At 36.7% G+C, this 14,441-nt stretch overlaps 1 protein-coding gene across 2 annotated transcripts; it reads right to left on the bottom strand.

Annotated features, from left to right (window-relative positions):
* Positions 1-216: 216 nt before the first annotated feature.
* On the bottom strand, positions 217-14,203 carry sdhaf3 (succinate dehydrogenase complex assembly factor 3). 2 transcript variants are annotated; one of them, XM_049476425.1, is made up of 3 exons: positions 13,967-14,203; positions 13,676-13,854; positions 217-505 (listed from the first exon to the last, which is right to left on the bottom strand). In XM_049476425.1, the coding sequence occupies exons 2-3, from the start codon at positions 13,850-13,852 to the stop codon at positions 311-313; spliced, it is 372 nt and encodes a 123-aa protein (XP_049332382.1). In that variant the 5' UTR covers positions 13,853-13,854; positions 13,967-14,203; the 3' UTR covers positions 217-310. The 2 variants fall into 2 exon arrangements, with proteins under 2 accessions (XP_049332382.1, XP_049332383.1); XM_049476426.1 differs by having other exon boundaries at positions 14,113-14,198.
* Positions 14,204-14,441: the final 238 nt, after the last annotated feature.

The raw sequence follows: 14,441 nt of genomic DNA, 5'->3' as shown, positions 1-14,441 counted from the left end.
AGCTGGGATGGGAAGGCGAACAGTACTTAAGTCCGAATATGTCCCACTGGGACAATTCCACTAAAGAGCTGAAGCCTCTGCACTAATTCACTCCTCCCTTTCAATATTGGGGGGAAAAAAGCTCACTTAAATGTTCTGGATATAAAAGTGTACATCATTTCAGCACGATCGCACAATTATTGATTGAACAATGGAAATAACCAAACATAGGCAAAATAAAAGTGTTGATGTATTTCATTCACATGGATATGATGAATAGATTTAAAAGCAGGTCAATTTTGTAAAGCACTTTTTTTAAGCAGTTTTTATTTTATGTTGGTGGGCTGTCCTCCTGGATGTGGAACTGTCGGTTGGGTTTGGTAGACTCCAGCATCAGCTCATACAGCTGGCCGATCTGTTCGTCCTGAAAGTCTTTCAGCTTCTGTTCAGGTAGGTCAGTCCCAAAAGCAAGCTTTTTGTTTCCAACTGCCTCCAGAACCTGGGTCTGTAGGGTATCTCTGTAGTTCTGCAAAGAGAGAAGATCACAGATCAGACCAGACAAGAGTAAGGGTTGGCAAAACAGCAAACATAACACCAAGTCTGGACTCATTTGCACAATAAATTATACATAATGTGTTTAAAAACGTTTTTGTTTAGTTGAAACAGAATATGATTGCACTGGTAAAAAAGTACTGGCACATTTAACTTTAAAACAGACTGTTTACTTCCTAAGGTTATTATTATATGGAGATCAGGTAAATTGTATAGTGTTAAATACCCCAGAAAACACTTAGTTGATATGTATGTGTGTATTTATTTATGTGGTATGTAAGTTTGTGTGTGTGTGTGCCAAATATGGATTGTGCTGGGTAAATGCTGTAGTGCTCGATGCAGTTCTCCAGGTGGATGGTCATTTCCGGTTGAGAGTATGCTGTGCACTAGTGGCTGCTGGCTGGTGTGTGAATGAGTGCTGAGTATAAATGGTTGTGTGTAAAAACATGATTTTAAAGCATCATTGGGTTTTTAGAAAGGCGCTATTTAAGTGTCACTCAATAAATGAATAAATTCATCCATTTATTTATTCATTCATATTAAATTATAAGAAAGATCAATGCAATCCTAACAATAATTTTAATAACAGTATTTCACAAATAAAGTACTTCAGAATAAACAAGAATCAGCAATTTTTTTATCAGCATTTTGTTTTTTTTCCCCAAAATTTAGCACCAACTACCCACCCAGATGGAACAAGGCCAATTGAGCAGTCAATCTACCTAATGTCAACTTCAGTACATTACATGTAGCTACGTTTAGCTACAGCAGATAGAACCTAGCGTAAATAACATAGCTACTCTCACCTAGAGTACATAACATCTAATATTTGCTACGGAACATCTAGCTATTTTCAGCTACAGCAGATAACATCTAGCTAATGCCAGCTACAGTACATAACATGTAGCTACAGCAGATCACATCTAGCTAACATCAGCTATAGCAGACATCTACCTGATGTCAGCTACAGTACATAACATGTAGCTACAGCAGATCACATCTAGCTAACATCAGCTATAGCAGATATCTACCTAGTACATAACATGTAGCTACTCTAAGCTACAGTACATAAGCTCTTGCTAATACTGGCTTCAGAACATCTAGCTATTCTCAGCTACAGCAGATCACATCTAGCTAATGCCAGCTGTAGCCGACATCTACCTTATGTCAGCTACAGTACATAACATGTAGCTACTCTCAGCTACAGCACATAACATCTCACTAATATTAGCTACAGAACATCAAACTATTCTCAGCTACAGTACATGTCATCTAGATAAAAGAACTCCTAGCTCATACAACCTAGAGAACATCAGCTTGAGTAGATGTTATTTAGCTAACGTCATGCCCTTACCAAGATGTTTCTGCCAATTCACTCATTTCCGAGTAGCAAAGTATTTACAGATTTAATTGCAAATAGAAGAACAACCACATTTAAAACTTCTGTAAAAACAAACCCAAACCATGAATCCAGCAAATGGCTCTATCTGGTCTATCTTTATAAGGTACTCTTTTTTGAACACTGAATATGCAAGTATATACGGTAATGTGATGAAGTTGGTCTTTTATTGAAAAGCAGTGTTTAATATGCACGTATATATATGTATTTTAAAATTATGGTTATTTATTACAATATATACTGAGACTGAATTTATGGTTCATTTAAAAAACAGTTATCGTAACAGGTTACTTGAGCACCGGTGTTCGTCACTCGCTCGTATAAGCACGTCACAAACACAGAGAATTCATTTTACAGAAACCAGTATTGATTTACCATAAAAGATTCCAGCTATATTTATTTATTTATTTAATGCTGATGGATTTTACTGCTTGCGCCATGAACTGCTGTGGCACATCGCAGGTCCTGAAGGTCATGTGGAGATGGTGTAGGTTTGTAGGGGTTCATCAAGGTATAATGGAGGTCAGAACAAAATGTAACCCCCTCCTCTTATGTCACTACTCCCTCAATTCAGCAATTACTACTCCCTACCAACCCCCACATCTATACTCTTTTACAAAGCACAGACTGTCCAAAGACATCAGCAGCATGCATTTGAGACTTCACCGTACGCTCAGAATACAGATGGGAGGCTTGCTTAAATCTTATGTATAAACTTTTAAGACCTTAGATATGTTAAAAACATTTATTTTTATAATATCCCAGCCAAACACCAATAAACAAAGTCTACAACGTTTATAGCTACCGGCATGATGAGTCCAGCAGACAGAGTGACGCCAATTATTGTCTCACTTAACCCAGACCTCAAATAGAAACGGCCGTGGCTTGAAAATTACACAGAATAGGCGTCAATCTAAAGCCTGTGTAATAAGCAGACAATAGCTAAGCATCTGTTTACAGTTCAGCTAAAATACCAAAGTCCTTAAAGGCAAGTCATGCGTGTATTTCCAATCATGCAAGACCAGCCTTCCATTTGTTTGAATGGGGAAAGACCAAAATACTGGAAACCAAACATCGAATTACCATTTTTCACATTTAAGAATATTTTTAAATCATTGATAAATGTGATAAAAACATCAATAAGGGTTCTATTTAATAAAGTGCTAAAAAATCTCAGCAAGCTGATTGGCTGTTTTTGCTGAAGTGCGGGACACTGTGATCGGCAATATGAAAACTTCCATTCCATTCCCGCCCGCGATGAAACGAAACCGACCCTAACCGAGCGGATCTCGGCTGCGCTCCTCTCTGCACCTAAAACCCGCCCGCGATGAAACGAAACCGACCCTAACAGAGCGGATCTCCGCTCCGCACCTAAAACCTCCCGCGATGAAACGAAACCGACCCTAACCTGCTCGTTTTCATCGCAGGACATTTTAGATGAAGAATGAGCGGATAGTTGAGGGAGGCAGGTCTAATTCAGTGGTTCGGCGTTCAAAGGTTTGATAAACTTCAGACTTCAGCTTGCTCCAAATTGTTCTGGAGAGTGGAGCCGACCGGCAACAGTAAGACATCCTTTCATCCACCTCAAGCAGATTCACTACACACAATATCTTCTTTATTCTGGCTAAAACAGTTTTGTAGTTTATGTTGTATCTAAGTTATTTATAGTTGTTATAGGTTTGTTTATTTGACAGGGATATCATGTTCCCTTTATATATATGAAGGCTTTTTGTATTCCCTATTCTGGTTGAAGCACTTTTGTTTTGATCTGTTAAATATGTTTACAAAAGAATAAGAAGCTCTGCCTCTGTTGTAATGTAAAGTTATTTATATTGGTGATGTGTATATAGGTTATAGGTTTATGTTTGACAGGGATGTCATGTTTTTATTTTGCTACATTCAAATAAAAGTGAGCATCGATTTATTCTGATCATTTTTTATTTATAAAGTATTATACAGTTTTTGTGAGAGGAGGCTTTAAAGACTTAAATTAAAAAATTCAGACAGTAGTGTACAGATTTCCATTGCTGGGATTCTTAGCAGTTTTTCTGAGGCCTTCAAAGTATTTATATCGATATCGAAATTATATCGTATCGAAATTAAGGAATATATTGTGATATAAATTTTGGCCATATCGTCCAGCACTAAGTATAACAATAAAGAAAATCTTACTAACTTTGCCAATTTACTGTCTAACTAACTTTCATGTCTGTTCAAATATTTGGAAAGTCAGACCAATATCACATTTAGAATAGCACTATTTATTGAAGATGCTCTAAATTAAACAATAACATAGCAATCATAACCTCTGATTACTGGCTGCAGTGTTGTATATTAATATTTGCTAAGTGGAGTCAATGATGTGTACAGAGACACTGTAGTAAAATGCCTAAGCCACGTGTATTACCGTTTATCATTCACTCAATATACAGCCCAGGAAAACGTCTGGACTATCAGTCATTGCAATGGACCAGTTAAAAATACAGGGCAATTACAGGTAGGGTACACCAAACTCATTCATAAAAATGCACACAAAACAGAAGGCTTTCATCCGTATAGTCATTCACGGAACATCTTCGAATTTGGATGCAATTCAATTTAGAAAGAAACAAGCCATTTGTCTGAGAGGCTTCCTCCCCTACATAATGTAATTACGCTGAACATTTGCCAAGCGGCTATATTTTAAGAACTGAAGGGATTGTTCAAAGGCAGGCTCTCCGGAGTTCATGAACTGAATATAAAGGATCAGCGTTTGTAGTGATGTAATCAAACAGCCCATTTTGTTCTTGTCTGGAGTACGCTGGCTTTCCCAAGGGCAAAGTACTTAAACAGCTCTTTCAAGTCCACGCCCTCACCACTAAGCACAAACATCTACACCAAAGGACCATCTACTGAAGAGACTGCTGTGCTGGTTTGGTAACATCCAACATCATGCTGGAAATAATTATTCTCAGGAGAGTTAGTCATTCTCTATTTTCATGCAATCTGAAAATAGTCTATAGTGTATTTATGTATTTTATCTACTCCTCGAGGTTCAGAAGAAGTTTGTTTATGCAGCTAATGAAAGGTTTTCGGTTGAAAAATCCTGTTTATGAAGATACATATTGGGATTTTTCCAACCTCTCAACATACACATATATAGATGCACAGCGCTTGCACAGTTCATGAAGTACTTTTGCTTTCTTAAATCAAAGTACATCACATATAGTTTTTAGTTGATGGTAGAAACACTCGCTAACTCACTCCAATTACAATCACTTTCGCACCAGCTGCTTCTGAATAAAAAAAAAAATAATTACATGTCCCTTATTAACAGTCAGAAATGAAAGCTTTAAAAATAACGATTTTTTTCTATTTGAAAAATTATCTGGGAATGAAAGAAAAACAAAATGAAGAGAGATTCATTGTTCACTTTGCAGGACAAATTCTCAATGACAATGCAAATGTTGCGAGTAAAAAGACTATTATTTTTACACCTTTGTAATTCCACACAACAAATTTATAAAGTTCTTAATTAAAGGGTAATCAGTATCAGGTTAATATCTGCAGATAACACTGCGGAAAAAAATATGAATAAATCTAATCCTGTTAAAAATCTATCCTGAAGGAGCACACAATCACACAGTATGACATTGTAATTTTAGCTGTTTTTCATCCTGTGGTGTAGTCGAGTGTTTGAATAGTCTGAGCAAATTAGTCTTCTGATAAATAGAAATGTTCATTTTGAAAATACCATTTCCATATCCACAGATTCTCAAGATTTTAAAAGGAAAGTATTTTTGCCACCACTAGTACTGATCATATATAAAAAAGAAATAATAAAATAAAAATGCTGTCAAACTGAAGATTTTTTTACTTGCTAGTTGCCAAAACATTTGCATTTAGTCGCCATAACTTTAATTGGCTAATACTTTAAGCCGATACATATTTTATATGCAGATATATTTGAAGATGTCTAGAAAAGCATAATCATATTTCACTATTTTAATACTTTAACATTTTAGCCATATAGTAATAAATATCATGCTGAATATATTTTAGGAATTTATATGCATATATACTGATTTTGGCCCTGGCACATATCACCAAGTCCATAAGAAAATGTTTTATTTTGCCTGTATCCTCAATATATTAGGAAATGAAGCAATGAACATGTTACTTAAGACTTTTGGCTCTAATTTGAGTGGTTTAAAAACATTTACCATTAACCATCTACTGTTCTTTTTAAATGTAGTCCCTCTTTTTAAACAGGTCCAAAACAAAAGTATCTGAAGAAATTACATTTTCATAATTATAAAAATATGTTTGTTTCGTTTTTTTGTTGTTGAATATATAAAGTCTTAAATAAATGATCACCACTTACTGAGATCTACCTTTCTTTAGATTCTTTGCCAGGCCTTTTAACATCTTTAGTTGCTGCCAATGAGTCTTTCTAACTTCAGTTTTGTCTTCACTAAGTGAAAATCATGCTTGATTGGGGTTAGGGTTGAGGTCAAGAAACTGATTTGACTCTTGGGTTGCCTTTGCCCAAGCATTTTTACAGTTTTTTGTTTTTATTCTAATATTACCTTCAGCAGCCAGATCATTAGATCAGATCAGATCAGATCCACACAAGTGACTTACATTTTACTGGCACACATACAGGCCAATGAAATTACAGATCCTCCATCACGTTCGACAGATTATATAAAATCAGATCATAGACCCTTATCTTCAAATCATGCATTTATCAGAACCAGGCAGGCTTATAAAAAAAATGTCTTCTAGCAGGCTAATATAGAAAAAAAAACTCCATATTTACATTATGAAGGCATATACCTTGAATGTGTTCTTGCATTGTTTACATGTGATGAAGAATTTTTCCTTCATTTAAAAAGAAAAATTTTGGCCCCTCAGTCTGCCGTGGTCATTCAGGCCTTTGTATTGCTGAGTTCTCCGGTACATTCTTTCTTTACAAGCATGTAATAAATTGTGAAATTGGTCACTCTTGAAATTTCTGCTATCTTTCCCCATCATGGCCACCTTCTTACATTCTTACCTTCTTGGACCATATATTGCATTTTTCTCTGAATAGCTTTCCCTCTAAACAACTTTTATCATTTTCTAAATTGTTCAAGATCTACTGTGGCAGTTTTGAAGCAGGAAAATTACAAAAATTGCCACTGTGTGGAAAAACATGAAACATGGTGTATTGTATTCAGCCTACACTTGCTATATTACAGTGATTTCAAATCAATCAATGATTGTATTTTGAAAGCAATAATTGGATGAATCTCACTGATTCTATAATCTCTCATAGTACACTGTATAACTTTGTATCTTAAATTTTATTGTAATTATCTGAATATACCACCTCAGGACAAATCAACAGACAACTGCTTGTTACAATAAACTACACATAGTGTACAAAAATCTTGCATCTGTTGAAAAGTTGGTTGTTGAGGTTTTATTGCAATTTATATATCTAGACAGAGCAAAGTTGTTCAAATGTTGTTCAATATATTTCGCTACATATGTATTAAATTAGGTGTTTGTTAAGTTAAGATGCAATAAGAACTTTAAGAATAGGCAGGACAGTCGATGAGGATGTGTTTTATCGTTAGCGGGATGTTTGTTGAAAGGTTAACATTATTTTATAAATTGTACTACATTATATTATTAAGTGTTTATGTAAAAAATAGAAACATATAACTACATCATGCACAAAATAAGGTTAGTAGGGGTGGGAATCGTTTACTATCTCACGATTCGATTCGATTCCGATTTTGGGGGCCACGATTCGATTCAAAATCGATTTTTGATTCAAAACGATTTGAATTATAAAAATTTCTGCTTCTGGCTTATGAATCTTATTGAAAAAAAAACCTCCATAATATACACTGGTCCTGGAGCAGGTAATGTGTTACAAAAACAATAAAATGTGCAGGAATGTGGGTCCTCAGTGACAGAGGAATCACTGGGATATCACAATGACGTTAATGAACAATAAATAAATAATAAATAACACTGCTTTATTACCAGGCTACTAGCGGTGGTGTGTAGGTGACGCTGCTGGGCTGATGTGATGATAGCAGTGGAGCGCTAAAGTTCAGGAGCAGCTGCTGATTAACTAGTTAATTTAAGGTCGTTGTATTTCTTCAGAAAGGGGGCAGGAGGTGGAGAAATTAATTCATATGGTCCATTCCTTAATTCCTCTGTGATGAGGAGCTGAAATTAGCTCTGATTAGCTTATTGTATTTTTCCGTTCCGCCTTAAATGCTGCAGCCCGCTGCCACCTGTAGCGTTATTTAAGGTGGAACTGGAAAGTTAGCTAGTTAGCTAGCTAACAGTTACTGAAACTAACTACTAGCGATCTTTTTTATGCTTGTTATGAAGCATTCTGCCATAAAACATTGAAACTACACGTTAATCTAATGTAATATAGGGCTTGTTCTGCCATCTTACCGGTGATTCTCAAACACCTACGCTCTGTGTGTGTCTGGAAGATCTCCGTTTGAAAGGACAAGCGCTATCCCCAGGGTTGCCAGGTCCAACAAAAATACCCAGCCCAAAATCCAAAGTCTAAAACCCGCCCCTCAGAATCGATTTTGGGACATTTTAAATCGATTCTGAATCGTAGTAAATGAGAATCAAGATTCTTATGTGAATCGATTTTTTGGCACACCTCTAAAGGTTAGGGTAGTAGTTTTTCAGTAGTATTTTTCTGAACCTCCAGACCGTTTGCTGCAGGTTCTTTAGAGTCCATTTAGCTGTCCCAATAAGTTAATGTTCCTTTCGCTTGTCTGAATCAGTAATGTGGTCAGTCACCCTGCTCCATTTCAAAAGGCCCCACCCAAACTTCTACATTAGTGGCCAAGAAGCTGATTCTTGCCTCTTCCCTTACCTCTATTTTTTATTTCTCATCCCTCTTTTCAAACCTGTGTCTCTCTCTATGTCTCCCTTTCCTTCACTCTTTCCTGCCATGCTTTACTCTCTCTTTTCCCTTCTCCTTTTTCCCCCCATTTTACTCTCAAGGGAAAGCTTGTCTATTGCAATGTGGCAAATTTATTAGGCGAGGAGAAGTCTCGTGGGCCCTCTGCAGTAACTGGATTAGGGCGAACACTCAGTGCTTCTAATCGCATTTCAAGACTCGCTCTGCGTCTGTGCCTGGCTCCACCGCCCTTCCGTACTTTTCCTTTTTTCCCTTTTCTTCCACGGAGTGCTCTGCAAACTGAGATGGTGGTGGTGATTCACCCGTTTCTTAATGAACGAAGAGGAGGAGTCCTGAGTGGCCACTTCGCCAGACCCTTACTAGAATCATTCCGGACCTAGTCTTCCTTTCAGTGACCACCTACAGATGTTTACATTCATGGACAGCAAGCCAATATGTTGCTTTAAACATACTCGTGAGTGACTCATTTCTACATTATTGTAGAAGTGTTGTATCCCCCCTTTTTTGACCCCCTCCATGTTACAAATCAGGTCTGAAAATCTAGCTAAAGAGGGAGAAAAAAGTGCTGTGCCAGCCGTGAACAATGCCTGTGCCATTTAGGCTTGAACAATGACTGTCTGGGAGATTGTCACAAGTAGCTATTTATGTGCCGTAACTGTGAAACTAATGGAGGAAATTGGGTGGAAAACTGAAACGTTCCTCCCATCCTGTCTCTTTCCCATTTATAGTGACAGAAGATACAAGGACCATGACTCCATGACTCTTCTTTTAAACAAACACCATCATTAGAGCAATTAGGAAAATCATTTACATCTACTGCCACGTCAAGGTCAATGTATTTCACATCTGAACATTTTGACTGATTTAGTACAATACATTGCCTTTTAACCTAAAAGAGCCCATGGCGATATGTGTGACAGACCCTTTAAAATCTGTGTAAAGTTCCTTACAGCACTCTGTCCATCATTTTAACTCATGAAGTTAATTTCACTAGTTCTTATACGATTTCTAGAACAAAATATAAAAGGTATAAAATAGAATACATGGATTACATTAGAATTTTAAATGTCCCCACACTAAGGTAAAAAAAAATAATGAGCTGCTTACTGGATTTATTTAATTTTAAAATTGGTCTGAGTCTGGGTTCTTATGGGTTAACATTAATTTTAACTAACACGGTTTGACTATTCTCTGATTGTAGACTGTGACCTGATTTTTTTTTTCAATGAAAATCTAGCTAGACTACTCTGGTACACCTGGTTTTGCTAACACTATTAGATGGCAATGATGCAAAACCTGTTCAAACTAGATGTGCACTCTGGTAAATGACTGTAAACATGATCCAGATGCCAGTAAAATTACAGTTTCCACTGATTTGGCCAGTTGGGTCTTAAAATGGTCTAGTGCTTATAGGACTGTGTTTTCTTTATTGATCACAGTTTTTCATAATGGTTATATATACAGTATACTGAACCTTTGATGTTATCAGTTTTATCTCACTAAGCGGCTATATTCATACTGCAGTGTACACTTTGTTTACATGTGTGATGTGGGTTACAGCAACTTGATCTACCTCGACACACTACACCTCACCACTGAACTCTTCACTGCAGGCAAAATCAACCAAATCACATCACTACATACTACATATTCTCAACAGACAGTACTAGCTGCACATTAATCCCACCTGTACATACTTGTATAAATTGTGTTTATTGTCTGTGTATATTGTAGTTTTTGCATTCGTGCAACTTGTTTTTGTTTTGCACTCATGTCCTTCTATCACTGCACAGAAGATCTAGCGAACAGGGTTTCAACTTTCAACTTTCAACTTTGTACAACCCAGTATCAATATAATGACAAAAAAAGTTGAATTGAAATGAATATGTAAATGTACAGTAATGTTTTATACCAAAAGATGGCATTACAATTGCCCCTTTGTTTCTTTCTCCTTTTGCTGATGCTCCCCCATTGAATAGCAGATGAAGAACAACATGATTTAGACAGTGACTGGGGTAATTTCCTCTTTTACAGAGATTATTCTGTTATTTTATTCATTTTTATTCATATTTTTCTGCCTCTTTTGCTGAGAAAATAAGATTAAATTACCTGTTGTTTTTTCAAAAACTCAGTGCTGCTCTGATCATTTTAGTGCTATTTGCATTCGCATCTCCCTCATGTCCAGGCAGAGGTCACTTCACAATGGAAAAGAGGGTTTCTGACCAATGCACCATGCTCTGTTTAGTGTGCACTTCTCCAGCCACCAAACAATGGAAGCGTCACACAATCATTTACTCAGTTTGGATGGTAGAACTCTAAATCCATCCTCTTTACACTGGGGAGAGCAAAACATGAGGAGGAAGAAAAAGTAAAATAGAAAAAACTACTGATATAGAGCATTATTTTATACACCTGCACAATACATTTTTTTTTTGTTTTTCTAAAAAGAATGTGTAATTGTTAGGGTTTTATAATTAAGGACAAGTAAAGGTTTTTATTACATAAACCCTACACAGCAACGCAGCTAACAATGTTAATAAACCCTGAACAAGGACCACATCCAGTCCACATCTAGCCTACATCTAAGCTACAGTTGGCAAAATGTTAATACTATATCTAGTAAACAATCAACAAAAAAATTGAAGTTGGTCACTTCTGATAGTTATCATTTAAAGGTGGCCAAGATGCCCTTGTCCGGGGTTTCCTCCTTTCCAGGATTTCCCTACAACTTTTTACATACATTTTGCAGGCCACTACTGTAATTAAAATGTCATTCATAGTCCCATAGTCCCATTTATATGTGAAAGCATTTCTTTTCTAAGTTTAAACTGCATATCATTATCCAAAATTACACATATCCAATCATCCTTATGTACAAAATATATATATATTTTTTTAATTGGAGTGTTGGTGGTATTCTAATATATTTCTAGGGAGTCTACATCAGTACAATGCAATTAATGAGCTGCGGCTTAAACAAACACAAGTTATAAGTCAAGTTATAACTGTAGCTCGAGTACAAGTAATCAGTGCAGCATCTGAAAGGTGTTGAAGGACATAATGTGGTGCATGGTGCCATCATGTGGCTAAAATAAACTTACTTCAATACTAAAATAAAGAAAAATGTCAGATACACAGCAGAATGTATGGAAACTGTATGTCTAGTGCCAGACAACATGCTCATGTGGGTCAGGGCTCACAAATGCGGTAGGCTATGTGGGCTATATGGGTTCCAGGTAGGCACTAACTCACAGTGGGTTTGTACAGACCTCCCCATGAGGCCCCATGAATACAATAGCACCTCAATCCCTCATGGGTCCTGTAATTTACAGTACTGTTTTTTTACAGTAATGTTTTAACAGATGGCATTATAATTGCCCCTTAGTTTCTTTCTCCTTCTGCTGAAGCTCTCCAAGAGAGAAACAGGTGAAGATCAATTTTTTTTAAACATGATTTGAAGAGGGACTGGGGTCATTTCCTCTTTATCAGAGGTTATTCTGTTATTTTACTCAATTTTATTTATATTTACTGAACATCCTCAGAGAGCCCCACAGCACAGTTTGTAATAATGTGTGATCATGTGACCTTATTTACAGAAAACAGATATGCTGCAATGTGTGTTTTTATCACGATAATAATAAAACACATAAATAAGCTGCTCGAAATATTAGAAAATAGAAAGAAAATGAACAAAAATAAATATTGCTTAACATAAAACAATTAATTGGTTAACAGCTTACAGCTGGTCTGCAGTAATGGACATAAACTGAACTTTGGAAAAGGACGCATAAAATGAGAAGGTTAAAAAAAGGTTAAAAAAAAGGTTAAAAAAGGGCTGAACAGATTGTGCAACTGCACTTGTTACTGCAGCATTTACACACAGCACATCCACACTTTTATCATAACTAGAAAAAAACACACAGAAACATAACTCTTTTCTTTCGAGAAATTAAAGAGGAAGTCAGAGAGAAATTAGTACAGTTTCCTATACATTCAAAAGTCTTGGAAACTGGAGAAAAGTGGAACAGGAAGAGTCAGGTCTGGCTGACCCACATGGCAACACATTCAGCTCAGTTTTACATAGACTAAAGCCCTTTCTGGAAGGGATTAGTTCCTCAGGGGGATGTCTGTGAAAAATATTTCACACTCCTACTCAGTGATAAAACTCTTGCATTTTTAGGCTTTTTTTCAGTCACGTGACATCGTGTTCAGTAGCTCCTCCATTTCCACTCGCTATTGTGTTTACGTGGATCTCCGTGGAAACCAACGCCCAAAGTGTAATTACAGTGCGTAGCTGTGGACAAAATGCAATTTATTAAACATGAGGTGACGAAACTCAGAGGTGTGCGTCCGGACAGGACTGAAATTACTGGAGGACCACGGAGCTCAGCGAAAAATATTAGGTAATTCAGCCTGTAATTTTCTCAGAGGATGTCTGAGAAAAACACGTACATGGTCGTTGCAGGACACCCTATAAAAGAGAAAATTACCACAGGACCCCCTGAGAAAGTAATCCCATCCAGATAGGGTTTAAGTCTTAGTTTCTGCAGTGAAGTGAAGAATTAGAGATCTGACAGGTGAAGTGCAGTAATTAAGTCACTGCTAAGATGATAATGATGAAAAAAATCAGCTTGTCTGGGCTATGCTTCACAGCTACTGGACTACTAAACAATAAGGGTGTTTATAAACTTTTATAAGGTATTTTATAAGGTATTCATATAAATTTCAATTTTTTTATAAATATTAACAAAGGGGTCTAAGCACTTAGAGGCTATTCAGGCCCCACGTGGGTGTGATATAATCTATAACCTTACCTCCCATTCCTTCATGAAGTGTTTGGCAGCTTCTGGAGAAGCAGATTTGTGTCTGTGGAACTCATCCTTCACATACTGATCTCCAATGGCTCTGAGGTCAATGGGCATGAAGCGATGCAGCAGCAGGATTCTTTTATAGAGAGAGCGGACCCTGGATACATGAGCTGGACTGGCCATAGCTGCGGGAGAAGAGTCGCTAGTAACCCAGATTCCCTTTATTCAGAGGTTTAGAGTGTAAACACTGTTAACTGACCGCAGTAGTACTGGTAGTACTGTGAGTACAGGGAGTACTAGCACATGTTAGCTTAGCAACAACTCTTCAAATGCCCTTCATAATCATTTAGCGGCTTTTCCAAAAGTGTAAAGACCAAGCGCAGCCATTAAAACAAGAAAATAAAGTCACGTGGGTACAAAAAACACATATACACATAAATTACCGGCTACAAAAAGACAGTCTCACGCAGGTTTACGCAAGTCGTGTCCTTGCTCACAAACAGAAGCAGAAGCTTCTCTACTGTTATTTTTGTTTTCCGCCGGTTTTCTGACACGACACGCCCTCCTTCGCTGCCATTGGCTAAAGGAGCCCTGCCTCCAGCGAGGTGATTGGCTGGTTAGACCACCATTTAGGAGAGCAATTTTTTTGCAAATTATTTTAGTAAAATATATATATAAAAAGTATGTTTTTTTCTTTAAAACATATGTTAACCTTTTTAACCTTTTTAAATATTAATAAAATAAATAAATGAAAATATGATCTAATTTGGTC

The sequence above is a fragment of the Astyanax mexicanus genome, chromosome 3 (assembly GCF_023375975.1).
Source record: "Astyanax mexicanus isolate ESR-SI-001 chromosome 3, AstMex3_surface, whole genome shotgun sequence".
NCBI lineage: Eukaryota > Metazoa > Chordata > Actinopteri > Characiformes > Acestrorhamphidae > Astyanax > Astyanax mexicanus.
Note: the sequence above shows the minus strand (reverse complement) of the source record. Positions and strands in the feature narration are given on the sequence as shown.